The 26,936-nt window shown below is 37.9% G+C and overlaps 1 protein-coding gene across 6 annotated transcripts in view; it reads left to right on the forward strand.

The window, feature by feature from the left end:
• The window catches only part of CBL (Cbl proto-oncogene), a 120,336-nt gene that overhangs the window by 25,746 nt on the left and 67,654 nt on the right, over positions 1–26,936 (forward strand). For 4 of the 6 annotated variants that reach the window (XM_045204081.2, XM_053924888.1, XM_053924890.1 and 1 more), the window contains exon 2: positions 9,111–9,358. The exons of 1 other annotated variant lie outside the window; for it this stretch is intronic. In XM_045204081.2, the coding sequence (XP_045060016.2) occupies positions 9,111–9,358 (248 nt within the window). Of the gene's footprint in view, positions 1–9,110; positions 9,392–26,936 lie in introns of those variants that run through there. One more of the 6 variants, XM_045204080.2, reaches the window with a different exon arrangement.

The raw sequence follows: 26,936 nt of genomic DNA on the forward strand, positions 1-26,936 counted from the left end.
AGTAAACTTACAGGAACAGCACAGAAGACAGACATTAAAAACATACTTGCATGTAGGACAACTAGAAAAGTATAGTGAATGGATGGAATCTACTGTATGATAAAAATGCTACAAGCACCATTTAATTGCTATCAATAGGAAGTTAACTAGTTTTAAAAAAATCCAAATTCTGGCTTTTTCCAGAAAATTCTCACAAGTTTATTTATATTGTTATAAGGTTGAACTGCTTGAAACTTGTTCACTGAAACATCTTTAGTTGCATGAATGTTTTATGTCCCCGCATTTATATTTTAAAAATTCACATACAAATGAAAATGGAAAAACAGCCAATACCTGATTTCTGTCCCCTATTTTCCACTTGCAGTCATATACTTAGGTACCTTTTGGCCCCATGGAAAAGTATTTAACGTTCAGAACTACCAATAACAGGAAGATAATTTTTTTTTTAAAAGAATGAAATGTTTCCATCATAGTGGATTCTTAAGCATGTTCTCCACATATGCGGTGTGCTAGCTGGATGTGTTTTGGCATAATTGTTATATGTTCGGCATGGATAGCACACAGGTTGGTTTCTTCAAACAGGCCAACCGGATAGGCTGCCCTTGCCTCCTGCAAAGCACCAATAGCTGCACTCTGGAAGCTCAGATCTGTTTTTGAAGTCCTGAGCAATTTCTCGTACCAGACATTGAAAGGGAAGTTTGCGAATCAGAAGTTCAGTGGACTTTTAATAACATCTAATTTCTCAAAGTGCCATAGTACCAGGCCTGTAACGATGAGGTTTCTTCACCACTCTAGTAGAGGGTGCGCTCTTGCCAGTGGCTTTCGTCGCCATTTGTTTCCTTGGTGCTTTACTGCCGATAGATTTGCTGGCAGTCTGCTTTGTATGAGCGTTGGTATAGAGACCTCTTTACTTACCCTCGTTCTCCTTTGGCTGGAGGAGGCACTGTCATTAGAGAGTGAAGGTGGCTGAAAACACAGATTGAGGTGGAACCAAGATGGTGGCGTAGGTAGACACACTGCGCCTCCTCGCACAACCAGAACTGACAGAGAATCGAACAGCAAGGGGGACCAACACCAAGGAAATAGAAAATAAACATATATCCAGACTGGTAGGAGGGGCGGAGACGGGCACCGGGGTGGAGAGGACTCACACTGCCGTGGCGGGACTGAGACTGGCGGAGTGTGGGATAAATGGCGCAGGCAGTCTGAGCACTAGCAGACCCTGTGGCCCCACATTTGCACAGATAAACCCAGAGGGCCGGACTCAGAGTGGCGGGGAACGGGGCAGGCAGAGCAGCGGGTAGCACCCCGCGGCACCACATTCGCCCACAGATAAACCGGACTAACGGCGGGGAGCGAAGCAGACCGCGCAACCCAGGGCTCCAGCATGGGGGAAATAAAGCCTCAAACCTCTGATTGAAAACGCCCGTGGGGGTTGGGGCGGCAGCAGGAGAGACTCCCAGCCTCACAGGAGAGGTTATTGGAGAGGCCCACAGGGGCCTAGAGTATGCACAGGCCCTCTTACTCGGGGACCAGCACCAGAGTGGCGCAGTTTGATTGTGGGTAACGGAGTGAAAGATTGAAAACCAGAGGATAGTGAGGCGGGCGCCATTGCTCCCACTCGGCCCCTCCCCCACGTACAGCATCACAGCATAGCGACCAGCACAACCCCGCCCCGGTGAACACCTAAGGCTCTGCCCCTTAAAGTAACAGACGCGCCAAGACCAAAAAAAAAAAAAAAAAGGCCCAAATGACAGAACACTTCAAAGCTCCAGAAAAAATACAACTAAGTGACGAAGAGATAGCCAACCTATCGGATGCACAGTTCAAAGCACTGGTTATCAAGATGCTCACAGACTTGGTTGAATCTGTTTGAAAAACAGATGAAAAAATGAAGCCTATGCTAAGAGAAACAAAGGAAAATGTACAGGGAACCAATAGTGATGAGAAGGAAACTGGGACTCAGATCAATGGTGTGGACCAGAAGGAAGAAACAAACATCCAACCAAAAAAGAATGAAGAAACAAGAACTTGGAAAAAATGAGGAGAGGCTTAGGGACCTCCAGGACATCTTGAAACGTTCCAACATCCGAATTATAGGGGTGCCAGAAGGAGAAGAGGAAGAACAAAAAATTGAAAACTTATTTGAACAAATAATGAAGGAGAACTTCCCTAATCTGGCAAAGGAAATAGACTTCCGGGAAGTCCAGGAAGCTCAGGGAGTCCCAAAGAAGCTGGACCCAAGGAGGAACACGCCAAGGCACATCATAATTACATTACCCAAGATTAAACGCAAGGACCTACATCCAAGATTACTGTATCCAGCAAAGCTATCACTTAGAATGGAAGGGAAGATAAAGTGCTTCTCAGATAAGGTCAAGTTAAAGAAGTTCATCATCACCAAGCCCTTATTGTATGAAATGTTAAAGGGAGTTACCTAAGAAAAAGAAGATAAAAAATATGAACAGTAAAAATGACAGCAAACTCAGTTATTAACGACCACACCTAAAACAAAAACAAGAGCAAACTAGGCAAACAACTAGAACAGGAATAGAACCATAGAGATGGAGATCCCATGGAGGGTTATCAATAGGGGAGTGGGAGGGGGAGAGGAGGGGAAAGGTACAGAGAATAAGTAGCATAGATGATAGGTGGAAAATAGACAGGGGGAGGGTAAGAATAGTGTAGGAAATGTAGAAGCCAAAGAACTTATAAGTATGACCCCTGGACATGAACTATAGGGGGGGAATGTGGGAGGGAGGGGCGTGGGCAGGATGGAGTGGAGTGGGGGGGGGAATGGGACAACTGTAATAGCATAATCAATAAATACATTTAAAAAAAACACAGATTGATGCTTTTAAAATGAATAGATACAGTTTAGTTCAACAGTCCTTATGAGTTATAATAATTTCAAAATATTAGTATTGTCAAACTATTCAGTCTTTGCATTTATAATTAGTTCCTTTTGTGTCTTTAGAAATCCTTCCTCTCTGAGATCGTGAAAGTTCAAATAATTTTCTATTTTTTTAAAACTTAAAATTGTTTTCTCCTCACAGTGAGATCCTTAATTTGTCTGAAATTTATTTTAATGTAATGTGTGAGGGACCTAATTTTTTTTATATGGACGACCAATTTTCCAGTAGTTTTTCTCTTGAACTCTGGTTTGTTATTCAACTTCTGATACTGAATTTCCCGTACATGTGTGAGACTGAATTTCCATTTGGCCATTTACTGTCAAGGTCAACATTACACTATTTTAATTATGACATATACTATATCTTGATGACACATTGGGTAAGTACCATCTACCTTGTGATTTTTTCAAAATTGGCTTGGCTGGTTTTGGTTTCTTTTTGTTCCATGTTTGGGGATTAACTTGATGAGTTCTATGATAAAGTTTATTGGAATTTTGATAAGAATTGTACTGAATTTATAAACTAATTGGAATAGAAACACAATTTTACATTGAGTCATTGTATTCTTTTCTTTTTATATATTTTACTTATTATGCTATTACAGTTCTACCATTTTTTCCCCCTTTATTCCCCTCCACCCTGCATACCCCCTCTCACCTGCATTCCCCCCATTTAGTTCATATCCATGGGTTGTACATATAAGTTCTTTGGCTTCTACATTTCCTGTACTATTCTTAACTTCCCCCTGTGTATCTTCTAACTACCATTTATGCTACTCACTCCCCCTCTCTCCCCACCCACTCCCCCACTGATAACCCTCCATGTGCTTTCCATTTCTGTGATTCTCTTCCTGTTCTAGTTGTTTGCTTAGTTTGTTTTTGTTTTTGTTTTAGGTTCGGTTGTTAATGACTGTGAGTTTGCTGTCATTTTACTGTTCATATATTTTTTAAATCTTCTTCTTCTTAGATAAGTCCCTTTAACATTTCATATAATAAAGGCTTAGTGATGATGATCTCCTTTAACCTGACCTTCTCTGGGAAGCACTGTATCTGCCCTTCCATTCTAAATGATAGCTTTGCTGGATAGAGTAATTTTGGATGTAGGTCCTTGCCTTTCATGACTTTGAATACTTCTTTCCAGCCCCTTCTTGCCCGCAAGATTTCTTTGGAGAAATCAGCTGACAGTCTTATGGGAACTCCTTTGTAGGTAACTGTCTCCTTTTCTCTTGCTGCTTTTAAGATTCTCTCCTTCTCTTTAATCTTGGCTGATGTAATTATGATGTGCCCTGGTGTGTTCCTCCTTGGGTCCAGCTTCTTTGGGACTCTCTGAGCTTCCTGGACTTCCTGGAAGTCTGTTTCCTTTGCCAGATTGGGAAAGTTCTCCATTATGTTTTTAGATAAGTTTCCAATTTCTTACTCTATCTCTTCTTCTGTCATCCGTATGATTTGGATGTTGGAACGTTTAAAGTTATCCTGGAGGTTCCTAAGCCTCTCCTCATTTTTTTGGAATTCCTGTTTCTTCATTCTGTTCTGGTTGAATGTTTACTTCTTCCTTGCTCCAAATCATTGATTTGAGTCCTGGTTTCCTTCCCTTCACTGTTGGTTCCCTGTACATTTCTCTTCATTTCACTTTGCATAGCCTTTAATTTTTCCTCCCTTTTGCGACCATACTCAGCCATTTCTTTGAGCATTCTGATTACCAGTGTTCTGGACTCTGCATTTGATAGGTTGGCTCTTTTTGTTGCTTAGTTCTGTTTTTGGAGCTTTGATCTGGTCTTTAATTTGGGCCATATTTTTTTTCCCTCAGTGCAGCTGTTAGGTTGTAAGGGGCAGAGCCTTAGGTATTCACCAGGGTGGGGCAACCCATGTTGCTGCTGTGTTGTGGCACTGTATGTAGGGGAGAGGTCAGAGATGGAACAGTGCCACTTGCTGGGCTCCTGGCAGCTTTCAGTCACTTCCCCAGCTACCCACAAGCAAAATTCAGCCCTTCTGATACTGATTCCTGGGTGGGTGGGTTCGTGTATGTTCTAGGATCCAGTGTGTCTCTCCAACAAACTCTCCTATGAGGTGATGGGAGTTTCGCCCACCACCTCAAGCCCCACAAGATTTTACCACCAGAGGTTTTAAGGCTTTATTTCCCTACACTGGAACCCTGGGTTGTGCAGTGTGTCTCACTCCCCAGTTGTTCCTACCAGTTTATCCTCACGCAGATGTGGGACTCCCTGCTCTGCCAGCTGCCACCTCTCCTGCCCTGGTTCTCCAGCCGCTGCCTTGCCTAGAGTCCTCTCTGCCCAGGCTCTCTGTTTCTGCCCCTCCTACTGGTCTGCATGTTTCTTTAACTCCTTGGTTGTCAGATTTCTATACAGTTTGATTTTCTGGCAGTTCTGATTGTTTTTTGTTTTTAACTTTTTGTTGTCCTTCTTTTGGTTGTGTGAGGAGGCACAGGGTATCTACCTACGCCTCCATCTCGGCCAGAAGTCTACAGCCACCATCTTGACTGGAAGTGACGTTAGTGCTTTTTATGTTCCTGTTTAAGCAATTTTTCTCCATTGTGAAAGATAATTTTCTTATTATATTCTAAGGTTTTAAACATCTGCCTTTCACATTTAGGTTTCTAACCCACCTAGCATTTTCTTTTGTGTTTTTGGTATAGTGTAAGTTGAGGGTTTAGTTTGATATGCTTTTTCCCCCTAGATGTATCCCAATTGTTCCACTACTGTTTTTGGAAAAGACCATTCCTTTATGATTTTTCAAGGGTCCATATATATTTGGATGTGTTTGTAGACATTTTTTCTCCAGTAATTTATCTGTCTTTTCTAGATACAGAAAAATCTATATAAATGAAAGGTGCAAAGATGGAATAAATGCAAAATATCAGTCATTATAACAAATACAAAATTGAACAAACTCACAGGTAAAACACAAAGATAGTTACATTGGATTTTAAAAATCTATATGTTCTTTATTTTTTTTTAAATTGTATTTATTTATTTTTAGAGAGGGGAAGGGAGGGAGAAAGGGAAACATCAGTGTGTGGTTGCATCTCATGTGCCCCCTGCTGGGGACCCAGTCCACAACCCAGGCTTGTGTCCTGACGGGGAATCAAACCAGCAACTCTTTGTTTCACAGGCTGGTGCTCAGTGGATTGAGCACTGGCCTAAGAACCCAAGTCACCAGTTTGATTCCTAGTCAGGGCACATGCTTGGGTTGCAGGCCAGTCCCTGGTTTGGGGTGTGTGAGAGGCAGCCCACTGATGTTAATCTCCCTCTCTTTCTCCCCCCCTTTCCTTCTTCTCTAAAAACAAATAAATAAATAAAATATTTTAAAAAATAAAATTAAAAAACTCAGAAGAGTTGAAAGTAGAGGGTAGTAAAAGTTTTCAGGAGAATTTTATGACAGTCCTACATTTATGTGAGAAGAAAAGGTATCTTAGTCAACACCATGGTTTCCTGGGTTCAAGGTCTCTGCTTCTGTCCCCTAGTGATTGTTAAAAGTCCATGCCCCCAACACCGAGATGTACCTCCTAGGGCAGCTGTGTACTTTGTTTCTGCCCTTGAGAATTTTCTTACTCTGTTGTGGAGTCAGCCATGCATTTAAAAGGAACTTGCCGCCCTTACTGGTGTTGCTCAGTGGGTTGGCTGTTGTACCACAAATGGAAAGGTCGCTGGTTGGTTCTTGGTCAGGACACATGCCTGAGTTGCAGGCCAGGCTACCAGTTAGCAGCATGCGAGAGGTTACCCATGAATATTTCTCTCACACATTGATGTTTCTATCCCTCTTTCTCCTTTCCTTCAACTTTCTATAAAAAAATTAAGTTTTTAAAATGAACTTGCCGTATTTCATCTTGCATTTTTTAGGCATTTGGGTGGACGTCTCCCTACCCCATGTCTTCCTTCCTCAGTTGTTTGGTCTATTATGTGTTATTTGAATCATTACTCACCCATAATCGTTTAAAGAACGTACCCTGTAAGGGGACCACTAAAAATGTAGAATGATTGCCTGTTAGCAGAGAAGTTATAGATCTTTTTAAAAATATATTTTATTGATTACACTATTTTAGTCATCCTGATTTTCCCCCTTTGTACCACTCCACCTGGTTAACACCCATTTCCTCTGGCAGTTTCCCCACCCCTTAGTTCATGGCCATGGGTCACACATACAAGTTCTTTGGCTACTTTATTTCCTATACTGTCCTAAACATCCCCGTCTTTTCTGTACCTACCAATTTGCACTTCTTAATCCCTGCACCTGTCCCCTATTCTCCCCCTTTCCCCTCCAGATGGTCTCCTTTTTCAGTTCTCCTTGTATGCTTAGTTTGTTTTTTAGATTGAATTGTTGATAGTTGTGAATTTATTGCCATTTTAATATTCATAGTTTTGATCTTCTTATTCTTCTTAAATAAATCCCTTTAACATTTCATGTAATAAGGGCTTGGTGATGATGAACTCCTTTGCTTTACCTGGTCTGGGATGCACTTTATCTATCTACCCTTCCATTCTAAGTGATAGCTTTTCTGGATAGACTAATCTAGGTTGTAGGTCCTTGCTTTTCATCACTTTGAATACTTCTTGGCAGTCCCTTCTAGCTTGCAAAGGCTCTTTTGAGAAGTCAGCTGACAGTCTTATGGGAACTCCTTTGTAGGTAGCTCTCTGCTTTTCTCTTGCTGCTTTGAAGATTCTCTCTTTATCTTTAACCTTGGGCATTTTAATTATGATGTGTCTTGGTGTGGTCCTCTTTGCGTCCATCTTGTTTGGGACTCTCTGTGCTTCCTGGAGTTGTATGTCTATTTCCTTTACCAAATAGCAACGTTTTCTGTCGTTATTTTTTCAGATACATTTCCAATTTCTTGCTCTTTCTCTTCTCCTTCTGGCACCCCTATGATGCAAATGTTGGATCGCTTGAAGTTCTTCCAGAGGCTGCTTATCCTATCCTCATTTTTTGGATTCTTTTCTTTTTTCTTCTTGCCATTCTGTTTGAATGTTTTTTTCTTCTTTATGTTCCAAATCATTGATTTGATTCTCAGTTTCATCCACTCCACTGTTGATTCCCTGTAAATTTTTCTTTATTTCACTTAGTGTAACCTTCATTTCTGCCTGGGTCTTTTTTAAGCTGTTGAAGTACCCAATGAGTTCCTGTGCATCCTCATAATTAGTGTTTTGAACTCTGCATCTGATAGATTGCTTATCTCCATTTTGTTTAGTTCTTTTCTAGAGTTTTGTTCTGTTCTTTCATTTGGGCCATATTTCTTTGTCTCTTCATTTTGGCAGCCTCCCTGTGTTTGTTTCTATGTATTAGATAGAGCTGCTTTGACTCCCTGTCTTGGTAGCATGGTCTATTGTAGAAGAGTGCATCCGTAAGTTAGATTGGGTGCAGCCTTAGGTATTTGCCAGGGTGGGACAACCTGTGGGACAACCCGTGTCAACCAGGTTGATAGAGTCTCAGATATGGTTTCACTGCTGTATGGCTCTGTGTGGGGAGGGCTCAGAAAAGGGATAATGGCTGCTGGCTGGCCTCTGGAGTCTTGTCTGGGGGGAAGCTGTCCCCTAGCACTTGCTCTGGTAGCAGACACTTCAGTTTCTCCCCATAAGCCACTGGTGCCCTTTCAGCTGCTGCCCTGGTGCTGTTGTCCAGGGGGAATGAATCTATATAAGTCCTAAGACTGCTGTGGGCCCTTTTAGAGAAGATGCCTGAGAATCCCGCAGTTTCTTCTGCTGCCTCAACCCTCACTGTTTTTTACAGCCAGAAGTTATGGGGACTTACCTTCCTGGTACTGGAACCTTGGGCTGGGTGGTCTGGTGTGGGTGTGGGATCCTTCGCTCCCAAAGTATACCTCCTGATTTTTATCCAGTATGCATGGGTGTGGTACTGCCTGTTCCACATCTCCGCATTTGCCCCTCCTACCCATTTGGATGAATTTGATTTCTTTAATTCCTTGTTTGTCAGACTTCCATACAGCTCAACTTTCTGATCATTCTGTTTGACAGTTGTTTTGTAGGTTAATTGTAATTTTTGCTGTGGTTGTTTCAGGAGGTGAGTCATATTTATCTGTGCCTCCTTGAATGGAAGTCGATCATTTCTTCTAGTCTTACCCATTTTTCACGTTTCTACAAAAGCACATGTTTTATAATTTCTTAAACTTAAGGAAATTGTCCTTAAGATTTTCCAAGTAATAGTCCTTCTTTTCCATTTGTTTCAGGTGGTGCGGTTGTGTCAGAACCCAAAGCTGGCGCTAAAGAATAGCCCACCTTATATCTTAGACCTGCTGCCAGATACCTACCAGCATCTTCGCACTATCTTGTCAAGATATGAGGGGAAGATGGAGACACTTGGAGAAAATGAGTATTTTAGGGTGTTAATGGAGAATTTAATGAAGAAGACTAAGCAGACCATAAGCCTCTTCAAGGAGGGGAAAGAAAGAATGTATGAGGAAAATTCTCAGCCTAGGTAATGGAGAATACTACACAAATATTTATTCAGGTCTGTGACTGCTCGAATTGGTAACACATAGAAGTAGTTAAGTTGGTTTTAATTTTATGTCAACAATAATGCAAAATTGACATTTGATTTAAAGGTGTGCTTTATATAAAAGGTTGCTTTGGAGGACATTGAACCATCCCTGACTTCATTAGGTTTGTTTACCTATGGAAAGTCAGTGACTTAGAGTCAGGAATATGAGTTGGAGGCAGTAGGTCCTTTAGAGACCCTGAAGATCATGAAAATTTGTGGATAGGTGAGAGTTTGAATGAAAGAGGTTGGGGGTAAGCCCTGGTTGGGAGTAAATAATAAGAGGTAATAGGAAGAAAAATTAAGCCATTAGTTTAGATAACTTTTTAATAAAGCATAGTGAAATGACATTTCTTTTACAGGTAGACTGACTTTTCAAATAGAATAGACATTGCCAAATGCAATTAATTCAATCGATAGTTGAGGGATCACTATGCATTCTTTTGTACTTTTTTACATGCTAAAAACTGTATTGGTTATCCTATGTTAATAGCTTGGTTGTAAGTGACATACTAGGAGAGAAACAGGTTGATTGTATATATGGGTATAGTTGTATTTGGTTTTATCCAGTTGGAAATAAATATTAACTCACCTAAAGTAAGTAAAAAATGTGAATACTACTGTAACTTTTTAGGTAATAAATTACTCCCGAGGAGTGACTTGAATTAGGGTGACTCTAATTTCTGAGGGCATTCATTTGGCATGCATTACTCGAACAGTAACTTACTAAAGGGTATCCTTGTAGCCCACCACTCCTTTCACTCTGTTGTTTTAGTTTCTGGGAACCCTTGTCTCTCACTTAACATTTTATTCAGATCGTTATTCATATTACCTTTACTACCACAAATTACTCAGGTTTGGTCCAGGATATCAGTCTTTTTATCAGTCTTTTCCTTTTTTTAAGATTTTATTTATTTATTGTTAGAGAGAGGAGAGGGAGGGAGAAAGAGAGGGAGAAAAACATCAATGCATGGTTGCCTCTCCCGTGCCCCCTACTGGGGACTGGACCCACAACCCAGGCATGTGCCCTGACTGGGAATCAAACCAGTGACCCTTTGGTTCACAGGTCAGTGCTCCATCAACTGAGCCACACCAGCTAGAGAAGTCTTTTTCTTCTTAAAAAGATTTCTGGTAAATAAATTTAATGTGTAAGAACCTTTGTAACTTTTAGTGTATATGAAAATGAACTTCATTCCTTTTAATTATTTCAGTTTCTTGACTTTTGTTAAAACCTTGACTATATGGGCCTTAGCTAACTAGTCATTTGTATTGTTGAGTTTTAAAAAAGTAATTTTACTTTATTAAGTACCAGAACTTTGAAAATTAATTTACTAGCTATAATGAACTTGGTTCCGTTTAAATTCCAGGAGGTGAAAAGAAGAGTTAAGCAATCAATTATGATGAAATGTGATAAATGCTTTAATAGAGATATGTACAAAATGCTGTGAGAACACAGTTTTTCTTAGTGGCATAGGGAAGGTGGCACAGGGAAAGAGTTATCTGAGCTAGATTTTGAAAGGTAGGAATTTTACAGGCAGAATAGTGAAGAAAAGGCCTTTAACAAAGTGGCATGAAAAGCATGCTCCATATGTTTAGGCAACACGGGCAGTCTGTTTTGTCTAGAATGGGGGGAGAGAGATAAGCCAGAAATACAGATTGGAGTGAGACAGTAAGGAATTGTTCTTTGACCTCTAGACCTTCTCCTATAGATAACAGGCTGCCTTGAATAGTGTTTTCTAGAGAGCACTTTTATAATGAAATAAAAATTACCTTCTGGTCTTGGAGCATACTGAACATTGTTCGACATTTTTCTGTGACTGATAGTTCATCACTTATAGTGTACTGGTTAAGATGATGGACTCTGAAGCCTCTTGCCTGCTCTTGAATCCTAACTTTTCCACTTACTTAGCTATGTGATCCCTCATTTTCCTCGTCTCTAAAATGAAATAATAATAGTACTTTCCTTGTAGGATTGTTGGGAATTATTAAATTAATAACTAAATGTTTAGGACTTAGAACTAAGTAATAAACACATTTAAAGTGACAAATGGGTTAGCTTTTATTATCTTCATCATTGTCATTATTTTCAATACTATAAGTGATACTGCCAGGAACTATTGAAGGCCGAGTTGCTCTTACTAAATGGCTCTATACTATGCTTGTAAGTTCTTTTGCCTTTCTAAAATCTTACTGTCAGTATGCTTGTCTGTATCGGTTTTATTTCCCCTAATATGAAGATTTTAATTCACAATGGGCTTTGAATACATACAGCCAGATTCATACAAATTATACGTAAAGTGAGAGTAAGTAAATTTCAGATGAAATCAGATTTTTTTTTTAAATAAAGGAAAATATATGACTTCACTGTATAATCTTTGTGATCTGTATTTTGGTTGTTCTTACAGGTTATTTTTCCTGTTCAGTTTTTGAAGTTGAGATATAGTTCACATACCATAAAATTTATCCCTTTAAAGTATATAGTGCATTGGCTTTTAGTGTGTTGACACAGTAGTGCAACCATCAGCACTGTGTAATTCCAGAATATTTTCATCATTCCAAAAAGAAACCCTGTGCTCATTAGCAGTCAGTCCCCATGCCCTACCTGTCCCCTGCCAAGCACTTGGTAGTCACTAATATATGCTTTCCGTTTCTTTTGATTTCCCTGTTCTAAAAATTTCATATAAGTAGAGTCATATAACAGTAGCCTTTTTGGTCTGGCTTATTTCACTTAGCATGTTTTCAGATTCATCCATGTTATAAATAGTGTCATTAGTACTTCGTTTCTTTTTATGGCTAAATAATATTTCATTATATGTGTAGAGACCGCATTTTGAATATGGGTATTCAAGTATTCTGAATAAGTATACTTTTGAGTATTATGAATAATACTTCTGTGAACATTTGTGTACAGGTTTTGTGTGGCTGTATGTTTTCAGTTCTCTTAGGTACATACCTAAGAGTGGAATTGCTGAATCATGGTAATTTTATGTTTACCATTTTGAGGAAATGCAAATTATTTTCCCCAGCAGCTGCAAGGAATGTATGGGGGGTTCTAGTTTCTCACAAACACTGTTATTGTTTATTTGTTCTTTATTATAGCCACCCTGCTAGGTATGAATTGGGTATCTCATTGTGGTTTTGATTTTCATTTTCCTAATGTGAGCACCTTTTCATGTGTTTAATTGGCCATTAAATATCTTCTTTGGAGAAATGTCTATTAAAATCCTTTGTCCATTTTTGAATTAGGTTATTTGTCTTTTTATTGTTGAGTTGTAAACGTGCTTTACATATACCGGATGCTAGACTTATAAGATAAATTATTTTAAAAACTTTATTATCATTCTGTAGGTCTTTTCACTTTCTTGATGTTATCATTTGATGCACAAAATTTTTGAATTTTGATTGCACCCAGTATTTTTTCTTTGGTTACTTGTGCTTTTGATGTCATAGCTAAGAAACATTGCCCAATCCAAGGTCAGGAGAATTACACCATGATCATTTTGAAGTTGTTTTCTTTTTTAATACAGTTTTGTGGTGTACAGTGATGATCTAATTTATTTTGCATGTAGGTATCCAGTTATTGGTCTATATTTCTATCCTATGCCAGTACCATACCATCTTGATTACTGTGTCTTTGTAGTAAAGCTTTGAAATCAAGAAATATTGAGACCTCCAACTGTATTCTTTTTCAAGATTGTCTTGGCTATTTGAGGTTCCTTGAGATTCTTTATGAATCTTAGGATCAGCTTGTCAATTTCAGCAAAAAAGGGCAGCTAAAATTTTGATAGGAACTAGGTTGGCCCTGTAGATCAATTTGCAGACTATTGCTACCTTAACAACACTGTCTTTCAATCTATGTACATGGATGTCTTTCCGTTTATTTGGGTCTTCTTTAACTTCTTTTCAGCAATATTTTGTAATTTTCAGTGTACAAGTGTTTTGCCTCCTTGGTTGAATTTATTCCTAACTATTTTATTCCTTCTGATGGTATTATAAATGGAATTGCTTTTCTTAATTTCATTTTGGATAGTTTGGTCCTGGTGTGTAGAATACAGTTGATTTTTATATATTGATCTTGTATCCTCTGGCTTTGCAGAACTGATTTTTTTGGTTCTAGTCATTTTGTAGTGGATTCCTTAGGATTTTCTACAAACAGGATCATGTCATGTGCAAATAGAAATAGTTTTACTTCTTCCTTTTCTTTGTGGATACATTTATTTCTCTCTCCTGTCTATGTGCTCTGGCTAGAATTTCATATGTTGAATAGAACCTGTGTTGAATAGCAGTGGTGAGAGCAGACACTCTTGTCTTGTTCCTGGTATTAGAGGAAAGCTTTCAGTCTTCCACCATTGAGTGTGATGTTAGCTGTGAAATCTGTATAGATATCCTTCACCAGGTTGAGAAAGTTTTCTTCTGTTTCTTGCTTGTTTAGTGTTGTTTGTGTGTGTGTGTGTGTGTGTGTGTGTGTGTGTTTATGATGAAAGGATGTTACAGGACTTGTATGTTTTGTTTTTGGTTTTTCTTCTTGGGAGAGAGAAATTTGTAAAATTCTAGAAACATGAATATCTTAAGTTGAAACAAGGGCAAGAGGTGAGCCCTGGGAATAATTGAAACCATGGTTGAAGATGCTGCCAAGACTATCTGCATTCTCTCAGTGTAGATTAATGTCTAAAGTACAGGAAAATCTTGCCCCTGCTATACCCAACATTTCCATCTTACGGATTTCCAGTATAGCAGAACGCCTGACTCTTAGTTCCAGTTTTGACTTTGTCTTGGTATAGATCAAGTAATTTTCCCTGGAACAGTCAACTTTGGAAAGAAATGCTAAATTCTATAATTAGTCCATTGTAGGCCAGTTCTCAACTCTTGAAGAATCTGTTATTTGGTGACTTACCTGTTTCCCCAAAGCTGTATATGAGGGAGTTTGTTCCCAGGCCAGATATTGAGGAGCTAAGTACTTAAATACTCTCTAGAAGAGAATACAGTTGCTTCCTACCTTTATTTTAGAGAGGATATTAGACGAATTAACTTGTCTAAAGATAAATTTACACTTCATTTTTCTTAGAAAAATTTTCTTTATGAAAAATGAATTAAGCAAGAGCTGTAAGCTGCTTTTTTACCTTTTTAAACTGTAGCTTTCGCACCTGCTTGCATCTGCACAGGATGTTATGGTAGAAGTTGAATGGGATTGTGCACTGCAGCTAACTTCAAAATATCACTGTCTTACTGCATTTATTTTAGAAGATCAGACCTTTCTGTTGTCACTGTATTGCTTTTTTAGAGGTAGTTTAAAAAGAAATGATCAAGATTTGGCTTTGTTGTATTGAACTAAAAATATACAGAAATAGCTAAAAGCTCATGTGCTAATTAATCGCTCTTTAAGGAAAAACAATTATAATTTAGTCTTTGTGGTAGGCACTGACTGCTCTAGGAGATGTGATGGAGCAGTGAATTGGAAAAACATAGTTCCTTCTCTTATGAAATTTAAAGTCTTATGTTCTCTTTTTTCCCATTAATTTCCAAACATAACCTCTAAAACCAGTATTCTGTTGGTTTTCAAATTATTTTGCTGTGGAATAGTGTTTGTGCTGCTATAGCCTTCCCTTAGCACCCCCAAGATAGATTTCAATAAGTGTGCCAAATCCTATTGGTAGATAATGGTAGGGTAGATTTTTGTGTTGAGAAGTTTGGGCTTGGTGTGAAAAGACTCCCACATAGATTAGGAATTCTTTTCTCATGATTGGGAAAGGGGCAGCACCATGCTCTTGTATCTTTTCAGTCCAGGAGAGTGATGATGATGGCTTGAACCAATGTCGTGGTAGTAGGGATGGAAAGAAGTGTTCGTTCCTTGATGTATTCTAAAGTTAGGGAAATATGACTTGCTAATGTATTGGATAGGTTTTTGGTTTGAGCAACTGAGTAGATAGCGCAGTGGGATGCCATAAAAAGGTATTGAACCAGGGGAAAGACATGATCTGGCTTTTTTTAAACAATGGTAGTATTGGCTGTTGTGTGGGAAATGGATTAAGCTAGTGATAGTAGCAACGATGGAAGTAGAGGGCTAGGTTACAAGGTTATTGCTGTAGGCCAAGTCAGACATGAGATAACTTAGACTAGGCAAGAAAAAGTTAAAAGAAAGGAATAAAAATGGACAGATAGGAGATAGACTGAAGATAGAATCAATAAGAATTGCTAATGGATTGGGCAAGAGAAGGATGGAAAAAGATGACAGGAAAAATCAAGGATGACTTGTAGGTTTCTGGTTATTAACTCTGTCAATGGCGGGTGAAGGAAAATGAGTACTCCCATACCCAGTGTGATAGAAATGAAATGGGTTTAGCATTTCTGGAGGTTGGTTTATATAGAAAAATTTAGAATTTTGCTCAGTACTTCAACTTGTAGAAATTTATTGAAAGGAAAGTGAGAAGAGATTTAGTTTAAATAATAGCTACAGAGAGCTATTCATTAAGATGCTTGTACAATAGGGAAAACCTAGAAACAATCTAAATGTTCAGCATCAAAAGATACATTATATAAATAACAGAAGCTCTTGTGTTCTACCTAGACATTGAAAAATTTTGTTGATGAAGATTAATGCTAGGCAAACAATATGTTAAAGAAATAGGTGAAGGTGGTCTAAAGGTATAAACTTCTAGTTATAAGTAACTCCCGAGGATATAAGGTATTGCTTGATGACTCTAATATTTCTATAAACAAAAAAAAAATAGGCAACAGAATTGTATACATGACTAATAAGATCTCATTTTTGTAAAAGTGTTTAAGAATATAGGGAAAAAACCCTAGAAGAAATGACACCAAAATATCAACAGTAATTGTCTCTATGTATTGGAATTAGAGGTAGTTTTAATTTTCTTTCTCTTTATATTTTCTAAATTTTCAGTAATAGAAATGTAATTAATTAAGTTGTTATTATTTTGAATCTTCACCCAAGGATACACTTTTTTTGTTGCTTTAGAGAGCAGAAGGTGGGGAGGGGGAGGAGAGAGGGAAACATCAATGTGAGAGATGTAGATGTCCCAACCAGGGACCAAACCTGCAACCTAGGTATATGCCCTGACCAGGAATCGAGCCTGTGACCTTCAGCATACAGGACAGTGCTCCAGTAAATGGAACCACACTGGCCAGGGCAACCGAATTTTTTAAAAGGAGGAAAAAATGGGAATTTTTTTTTTTTAGGTAACAACAGCATGGATTGACAAGAACAGTCCTGAAAAACTACTTATTTATTGCAGTAACACGATCAGTCAGTTCAGTTGAGCTCAGTGAACCTAGTCAAACACAGCACTAAGCCTTCATCTTGAGAGGCTAGAAAACTTGGTTGAAGTGGAGAAGGTGAGTTTAACAAAGGTTAACCGTTGCACTGAGTTCTCAGCACCATCCCGTACAACTATAAGGTGACAGTGCTTGTAGACTAGTCATCGGTCATAAGTTATTATGGTTTAACTGTTAATACATGATAGTAAAGTCTTTGATTTTCTTAGAAAGTCTCATGTAGAGGTATACTATGTATTAGTGCCTAAAGTACTGTTTGTTTCTTAAAAGCAAATGTCTACTTGGTCGTCTAGACCTTTTGCTTATAAATGTAGTTTGTTGCCTCAAACTTTTTGATTTTAAGACCCTTTACATTCTAAAAATCATTGAGGACATGAAAGAATTTTTGTGTATTTGGGTTATATATAGATATATATATCAATATTTACCATATTCAATAGTAAAACCAAGAAATTAAAAAAATATTTAAATAGTTAAAATAACAGTTAAACATTTTAGAATAACAGTAATAAGCCCATTATATTGTAACATGAAAACATATTTATGGTAATATTTATAAAGTAGTTTTATATTTTTGCAAATCTTTTAGGCCAGCTCTATGAACATTTAATACTTTTTTTTTTTTTTTCCAGTTTATTTTGCAATCTTTTTTTTTTTTTTTTTTTTTTTTATTGTTATTCAATTACAGTTGTATGCCTTTTCTCCCCATCCCTTCACCCCACCCCAGGTGAGCCCACTTCCCTCCCCCCTCCCCACCCTCCCCCTTGGATTTGTCCATGTGTCCTTTATAGTAGTTCCTGTAATCCCCTCTACCCACTGTCCCCGCCCCCACCCCCCACCCCCGCCCTGGCTATTGTTACATTGTTCTTAACTTCAATGTCTCTGGTTATATTTTGTTTGCTTTTTCCTTCTATTGCTTATGTTCCAGTTAAAGGTGAGATCATATGGTATTTGTCCCTCACTTCCTGGCTTATTTCACTTAGCATAATGCTCTCCAGTTTCATCCATGCTGTTGCAAAGGGTATAAGCTCCTTCTTTCTCTCTGCTGCGTAGAATTCCATTGTGTAAATATACCATAGTTTTTGGATCCACTTGTTTGCTGATGGGCATTTAATACTTTTTTACATTAAAATCTATGGTCTATCTTGCACTTGGAATTAATCTTCTACTCATGCATGATTTTGTAACATCAGACATTGGTCACTTGGAAAATATTGGTTCGATAGATTATGTAGATTTTCTAAGTGTTGACACATCATTATACAATCACATTCATAAATTAACCTCATTAGAAAAGTTTTATTGGGAAGCCATTAAGCTCATGGTGGTGGATGGAAATTTTCCAAAATTCTGATTTTTGCTTAACAGCTCAAGTTTTATCACTGGCAACAAAAACTAACAGTTGTTTTCCTTAAAATGACAGACCACTGTATTCATTTTGGAGAAACTGCCAAATAACCAAATCAGAGTAAGCATACATTGTCTGTTAGTTAAGTAAAAATGGTGTTCCACCCTGGACAAGAGGCTCAGTATTTTGGAGCTATGTCCCCTACACCAAAAGGTTGTGGGTTTGATTCCTGGTCAGGGCACATACCTAGGTTGCGGGTTCGATCCCTGGTGAGGGCACCTATGGGAGGCAACTGATGGATGTTTCTCTCTCACACTGATGTCCCCCCCTTCCTCTTTCTCTAAAATCAATTTTAAAAATTATCCTTGGGTGAGGATTAAAAAAACATGGTGTTCCATGACATATATGAAAATCCCACAGCTAACATCACACTCAATGGTGGAAGACTGAAAGCTTTCCTCTAATACCAGGAACAAGACAAGAGTGTCTGCTCTCACCACTGCTATTCAACACAGGTTCTATTCAACATATGAGATTCTAGCCAGAGCACATAGACAGGAGAGAGAAATAAATGTATCCACAAAGAAAAGGAAGAAGTAAAACTATTTCTATTTGCACATGACATGATCCTGTTTGTAGAAAATCCTAAGGAATCCAACTACAAAATGACTAGAACCAAAAAAATCAGTTCTGCAAAGCCGGAGGATACAAGATCAATATATAAAAATCAACTGTATTCTACACACCAGGACCAAACTATCCAAAATGAAATTAAGAAAAGCAATTCCATTTATAATACCATCAGAAGGAATAAAACAGTTAGGAATAAATTTAACTAAGGAGGCAAAACACTTGTATTAGGTTGGCCAAAAAGTTTTAGTTTTTTCTGTAAAATAAAATATACATTTTCATTTTCACCAATAACTTTACTGGTTTGGATATTTTGAGTATGTTGGCTATTTCCCGTGTGGTATAACGTTGATTGTTCTCAGTGTCTCAATTTAATCACTATCAACTTCAACTGGTCTACACGACTCTGAAGCATTGTCTGGCAAGAAATCTCCAACATGAATGAAACTTTGCAAGCCACTTTTGACATGTTCTGTCAGTCACAGCACCTCCATACTATACTGCACAAATCTGTTTTTGCATTTCAGTTGTGTTATTACTGTTCTTGAAGTAATAAGGCATAATATCCTGAAAATGTTTACTGTCTTTCATCTTCAGTATTAAAATGGCTACTCAAAAATTCACCAATTTTGGTAAATCTTTTTTTAAATGTACACTGGTATGACAGCTGTCACAATATGATCTAACAAAATTGTTTCCAGTGAAGTTAAAGACAACTATGTGCTACTAGAGCCATCTTATGGGAAAAAAGCAAATAAACTTTTTGGCCAACTCACTACACTGAAAACTACAAAATGCTGCTGAAAAGAAGTTAAAGGAGACATAAATAAATGGAAAGACATCCAATGTTCATAGATTGAAAAAGTGTTGTTAAGATGGCAGTACTCTTCAAATTGATCTACAGATCCAACGCAGTTCCTGACAATATTTTAGCTGTCCTTTTTTGCAGAAATTGGCAAGCCGATCCTAAGATTCATAAAGAATCTCAAGGAACCTGAAATGATCAAAACAATCTTGAAAAAGACCAAAGTCAGAGGACTCACATTTCTTGATTTCAAAGGTTTACTACAAAGACACAGTGATCAAGATGGTATCGTACCATCTTGGCATAAGGATAGACATGTATACCAATGAAATAGAATAGAGAGCCCAGAAATAAACCGTCACACATATGATTAATTAATTTTGAGAAGGATTCAAAATTCATTCAAAGGGGAAAAGACAGTCTTTTCAACATATGGTGCTAGGAAGACTGTATATGCACATGCCAAAGAATGAATTTGGACTGTTATGTACAGCATATTTAAAAATTAACTCAAAATGATCAAAGACCTAAATTTAAGAGCTAATTATAGAACTAAACAGGTAAAAATGTTCATGGTCTCAGATTGGGCGATAGTTTCTTGAGTATGACACCAAATCATGAACAATGAAAGAAAAACATTTGGACTTCATCAAAAGTTAAAACTTTAGGCATCAAAGGACACTAACAAGAGAGTGAAAACCCAACCCATAACAAGGGAGGGGAGACTTGTAAATCACACATCTGGTAAGGGATTAAAGTCCAGAATAAAGAGGTGCTACAACTCAAAAACAAGAAAACCAAAAGATATGAATAGACATTAGCAAAAAAGCACATGAAAAGATGCTCAATATCATTAGCTACTAGAGAAATACAAATCAAAACCAGGAGATAGCACTTCACACACATAAGGATGGTTATTATCAAAAAGGGGAAACTGGGAAGTGTTGACAAAGATGTGGAGCCATTAGAACCCATGTAAATTGCTGTTAATGATGTAAAATGGTGTGATCACGGTGTAAAACAGTTTGGCGGTTCCAGAAAAAGTTGAAAATAGAATTACCATATGATCTAACAATTCTCCTAGGTATTTACCCAAAAGAATTGAAAGCAGAGACTGAACAGCTATCTTGTACACACATGTTCAGAGCAGCAGCTTTCACAATAGGCAAAGCCAAAAGGTAGAAACCATTCAAATGTCCCTCCACAGATGAATGTATAAACTAATTGTGGTCTATACATACAATGGAATATTATCCAGCTATAAAAATGAATTCTGATACATGCTGTCATATGATGAATCTTAGAAATATTATGCTAAAATGAGCCAGAAACAATAGACCAAATTATTATATGATTTATATGAGGTATGTGGGTCAGGCTAATTCACAGAGACAGAAAGAACAATAGAGGTTACTGGAGGGGTAGGCAGGGTTGGGCAAAGAGAGAATAGGTAGTTACTGCTAATTCTGTTTGGGATGATGAAAAATTCTGGAAGTGATTAGTGGTGATAGTTACACAACATTGTAAATATACTTAGTGCTACTGAACTGTATGTTTGAAATGGTTAAAATGGCCCTGGCTCTGTTGGTTGGAGCATCATCTCGTGCAGATTTGATTCCTGCTCAAGGGCGCAAATCTAGGCTGTGGATTCACTCCCTGGTCAGGGCACTCCTGGGAGGCAACTGATTGATCTTTCCCTCTCACATCAATGTATGTGTCTCTGTCTCTCTTCCTTCCTCTCTCTAAAATCAGTGAACATATCCTCAGGTGAGGATTAAAAAACAGTTAAAATGGTTTATAAAAAACGTTTTATGAAAAAAAGAGGCTACTTCAACTAACAATTTAAACATTGCACAAGGGCTCATTCTGAAGACATCATTACAACAGAAGTGCTTTTTGAGTACTCATTTTGTCACATAGAATTTTTAAAATATCCTGAACAGTCAAGATTTAATAAAATTAGTGATCTTTCCTACTTCATCAAGGATATTAAGTGCATCTAGCATTTCGATTTTATCGCAAGTCATGGTAAACTACATGTATAGTTTAGTGCTACTATCTTGATTCATGTTGAGACATCAGCAGTCTCACCCACCATTACTTTACACAGTCAATGTAAATATCAACACAGTGGAAAAGACAAATCATGTGGTGTCTTTGTATTGCTATGGAAATAATTTTAACATTGCAGACCCCCTGAAAGGGTCTCAAGGACCCCCATCACACTTTGAGAACCTCTGTATTAAAATATACAATATTAAAATACTATAGCCATATGTATGATAGGGAATTGAGGAAGTTGTGAAAGGAAAGAAGTGACTGGTGCTGTGCATGTCATTTTGTTGCAGTTTCTTCTGGAACAATGCTGCTTGTTCAACTCTCTTGCCAGCTTTCAGTCACTTCTCCCCCTACCCACAAGCAAATTGGGCCCTTCTGGTACTGATTCCTGGGTGGGTGGGTTTGTGTACATTCTAGGACCATGTGGGTCTCTCCCACAAACCCTCCTGTGAGGCTGGGAGTTTCTCCTGCTGCTGCAACCCCCCATAGGTGTTTTCAGTCAGAGGTTTGAGGCATTATTTCCTGGAGCTGGAGCCCTGGGTTGTGCAGTCTGTCTCGCTCCCCAGTTTTTTCTCCCAGTTTATCCGCATGCAAATGTGGGACCACCTGCTTCGCCAGCTGCAGCCTTGCTTGGTTCGTGAGCAGCTGCCTTGCCATGAGTCCTCTCCACAGGTCCTGTGCACCCCAATTGCCCGTCTCTGCCCCTCCTACTGATCTGGATGAATGTTTCTTCTTTAAGTCCTTGGTTGTCAGACTTACATACAGTTCGATTTTCTGTCAGTTCTGGGTTTTTTTGTTTTCTTTTTAAATTTGTTGTCCTCCTTTTGCTTGTGGAAGGAGGCACAGGGTATCTACCTATGCCTTCATCTTGGCCAGACTGTTACTCTGTTTTCAAGTTAGTTAATCTTTTTTTCCTGCAGTATTTATTTAATCTGCTGTCAGTCCCTTCCATTTTAGTTTTCATCTCTAGAAGTTAGATTTGGATTTTTTTAAATCCTTACCCTAGGACATTTTTTCAATCCTAGAAAGAGAGGAAGGGAGTGAGAGAAACATTGATGCAAGAGAGAAGCATTGATTGGTTTTGCCTCCAGCATCTGCTTGGACCGGGGATTGCATATTCCTGGACGTGGGATCTTATATGTTCAGACTCGACATTATTTGTGCCCGGGGGGGGGAACCGAACCTGCAGCCCCGATATGTGCTCTGGCAGGAAATCAGACCACAACCTTTCAGATACTGGACAACACTCCAACCACTGAGCCACTCTGGCCAGGGCAGATTTGTATTTTTTTTTATTGTCTTCTGCATCCACTTAACGCATGCAGATGTTTCTCTACCTTTTTGTACATATTAAATATAATAAGTATTTTGATATCCTTGTTTGTTAATTCTGTCATTTATGTTCTCATATTTAATACTATTGATTTATTTTTATCCTCATTAAGAGCCATGTATGCTTGGTAATTTTTGGATGCCAGATATTGTTAATTTTACCTTGTTAGGTGCTGTATACTTCTGTATTCTTATAAATATTCTTGAGCTTTTTGGGGGGACACACCTGAGTTACTTGGAATAGTTTGATTCTTTGAAACTTTGTGAGGCTGAATCAAAAGAACTTTTAATCTGGGGCTAATTATCTCCCCTCCCTACCACCCAATGCTCTCCAAATAACAAGATTTTTTCCCCTCTAATCCTCTCTCTGTGAGAACTAGGGAATGAAAAGAACTCTGCTCCTTTCAGGTGGTTCTTTACCTAGCCTCAGATACTGTCCTGTATTGATCTGTGCTCACAGAAGACTTAGAAGGCCCCCTCTGGAGATCTCCAGAACTTTGTCTCTCTGAAAAGCTCTCTGTTCTCTTGTATTCTTCACTGAGAATTCCAATTGGGATGGCTTCCCCAGACTCAGAGTTGTGTCTCCTCAACTCAGACTGCTTGAGTTCTCCCTCCTGGTGCTGAGGCCTGGAAGTAAGTTCAGTCAGTCATAGGGTCCATCTCATTTGTTTCCCTTCTCAGAGATCGTGGTTTTCTGCTGCCTAATGTTCAGTGTCTATAAACCATTATTACATATATTTTGTCCAATTTTTTAGTTCTTTCAGGTGGTAGGATAAATTCAATCCCTGCAATTCCATCTTGGCTGAAAGCTGGAGTCTCAATCTAAAACTTAATATGGGATTTTTTTCCAAATTCAGATGCACTTAATGTTTATTATGTGCTTGCTGTATGCTTGAAAATTTCAAAACTTAGTCTAGTCTTCCTCACTCCCTGCCTTGCCACACATGTTAATTGAGTACTTTCTATTTGCCAGGAGTTATTGTTGAACAGAATTAACTTGGCTTTTGATTTTTATATAGTGACAGTATTTTTCACTTTGTAGACGGGAACATGTAGCTAGTAAGTGCCAGAAAGTGCCAGAGCCTTTTTTTTTAAGGTAGTCTCCTAAATGTTTGTTATCAGTTACTTTGGTGTTCTTTGTATGTAAAGGAATGTATATTTCATTCCATATTATAGAAATGATCCCTTGGAGGCCATACTTCAAGTACCATATGAAGTAGTAAACTATATAAACTTACAGAAGTTAAAACATGTTTTAAGGGGCATGTCTTTTGAATTTAAAAAAAATCAGATTTTTACCACAGGATTATGTATTCACATAATGGGAATTTCAGGGTGTTTCTAATAGGACATTGGCTTGATTATGTAGCTAGAGGGAGGGACTGTGAAGATTCTCTTCCTTGTCTCCTCAAAGAATCAGTGATAACTTTTATAAATCCAGAGCTTTTAGAGAAGTAGGCAGTGAATGTCAAATAAGTAGAATGTGCAAAAGCTTTTCTAATCACTGTGCTTTAATATTGCCAACCAAGACTTTTTAAAAAATATATTTATTGATTATGTTACAGTTGTCCCATTTCCCCCCCTTCACTCCACTCCAAGACTTGCTCTAAAACCTTAATACGTGTGAAGTCGACAACTACATTGAAATTAGAACATCTTAAAGAACACGCCCAAAAGCTGGCTACAAGAAGGTCTTTTTGGTAGGCCATAGTATACAAAGCATCAAATGCTTGCTAGAAATACCTGGTAGTGTGAAAATATTAGAAGCTCTGTGAACTTTAATTTTAGCAACTTATTTTTTTTACTTCTACTTACTGTGCATTGAACTTGATTGAAGTACATGTTTTCTTCAGAAAGCTTAAATCCAACACATTCAATTTGTTAAAGGAATGTAATAAAAATATTTCATTAGCATTTTCCTTCTGTTTAAACCTCCCCTTGCTCTTTTTACATGCAAAATACTCATCCAGCTTAGAGTCTAATAAAAATATATCTAGATGGTTGAAATCCAAGTTTAAGTATTCAGAGTTAATAGTTCTTGTTTCATTCTTATTCTTTATAGTATTTTTCTCAGCTTATTTACATTTAAAATAATCAATTGAATATTTTATTTTCTCTAGAGTTGAACCAGATAATTGTGATCCTTTTTCTTTTCTTTTTTGGAATTTCTACTGTAATTTTTCCATTACCTTTTAACCCCCTTATATACTCTGCCTCTGCAATCACCCCACTGTTGTCCATGTCCATGAGTCCTTTTTCCTTTTGGCTTAATCCAATAACTGTCATCTTGTTCTCTGTGAATCTATCTCTGTTTTTCTTGTTAGTCCAGTTTGTTCATTAGATTCTACATATAAGTGAAATCATATGGTATTTGTCTTTCTCTGACTGACTTATTTTACTTAGCATAATGTTCTCCAGGTCCATCCATGCTGTTGCAAAGGGTAAAATTTTTTTCCCTTTTTATGGCTGAGTAATATTCCATTGTGTAAATGTCCCATAGTTGTTTTATCCGCACATCTACTGATGGACACTTGGACTGCTATGATCCCTTTTCTTCTATTCCTATTCAAATGCAAAGAGCATGATTAAAAAGCTGCGTAGGAAAGAAAATTATCCATCGTTTTTTGTGTTAACAGTGAGCTAAGTTCTCTTGACATGAACCTTTGTGCAGGGCTCTTTAGACCTATATATAACTGAATAGTATCTATGTAATATTTTAAATCACTAGCTCAAGGTTCTATAGGTTAGCTCTTATTTGCAAATCCTGAACTATTAAGGCACTGCTTTATAGAGTTTCTCAGTCATTTTCACTCAGTGGCATACTTACACGTCAGTAAACATGTAGTGCTGAGCAGTGAGGTTAAGGCAGTGTAGAGTTTGTGAGTGTATAGACTGTGTGTGTGAGCTGGATTGCCCAGATTGGACTCCTCTGCCATTCACTATCTATATGACCTTAGACAAGTTACTACTACTCTTTGCCTCAAATATCTCATTTAAAAGTGTTTTCATAGGACTGTTGTAGTATAATAAAAATGTTAATATTTAGAAAGTACTTAGAATAATGTTTGGTTTATAGAAAACAGGTCCTAAGTATTTGATTTTTAAAAAAATATATAGGTGTACAGTCATTGAAAAGTGATAGGAGGAGAAAAGTGTTAAATAAAACATATCCACTCAGTTGTACACTTAAAAATGGTTAAAATGGTAAATTTTGTTGTATATTTCAATATAATTTAAAAACATGTCATAACTCAAATGCTATTGATATTTTTATCTATGTAAGTATTCATACAGCAACTATTTTTGAGAACATGACTCAAGGTTAATGTCAGGCTGGAATTCATGGGTGTCAGGATGATCAGGTACATAGACCCCCTTCCCCCATTCTTCTGGTGTCCTGTGTGTGGAGAGGAGTGCTTGGGTTGGGGCACAGCTGGCAGTACCATGATACTGGGCTTCAGGAAAGGGACTCCTCCTTCCCAACCCACCTCTGTACTTGGTTTTTGTGGGAGTGAGTGTGATAAGTGAGGTAAAAAGTGAGTTTGGGTGCCATTTGTTTATAGAAGTTGTTGAGAATAAGATGCCTGGTACCTGGGGACTAGGGGCCCTTGAGGAGATGTTTAGGAGAAACTCCTCCTGCCAGAGGGAAGGAGGAGAAGCCCTGGTCCTGGTTAGATCATTGCCATGTACCTAGAGAGAAGAACACTAGTTAGGAGTCAAATGTAATGATCTAGGTGAGAAGATGGTGGTTCGGACTAATAAAAAAAGTCATTGCCTCTGTGCAATATGTACTTCGTAATTGCAGTGAATCATGTTATTTTGTAAAGTTAAGCTATCCTTGCATTGCTTTGGTAAACTCTGGTTTGCACTGGATTCTGTTCAGTATTCACTTAGGTTTTTTAAATCTATATTGGTAAGTGAAATTAGCATGTATTTTTTCTTGTGGTTTTTGATTATAGAAGTAGTCAAAATGAATTAATTCTTCTCTTTCTGTATTTGTGAAGTTTTTAGAAATAAGAATTAGCTTTTATAGGGAATATATAGCAAAAATT

Source organism: Desmodus rotundus, chromosome 5 (assembly GCF_022682495.2).
Source record: "Desmodus rotundus isolate HL8 chromosome 5, HLdesRot8A.1, whole genome shotgun sequence".
NCBI classification, from domain to species: Eukaryota; Metazoa; Chordata; class Mammalia; order Chiroptera; family Phyllostomidae; genus Desmodus; species Desmodus rotundus.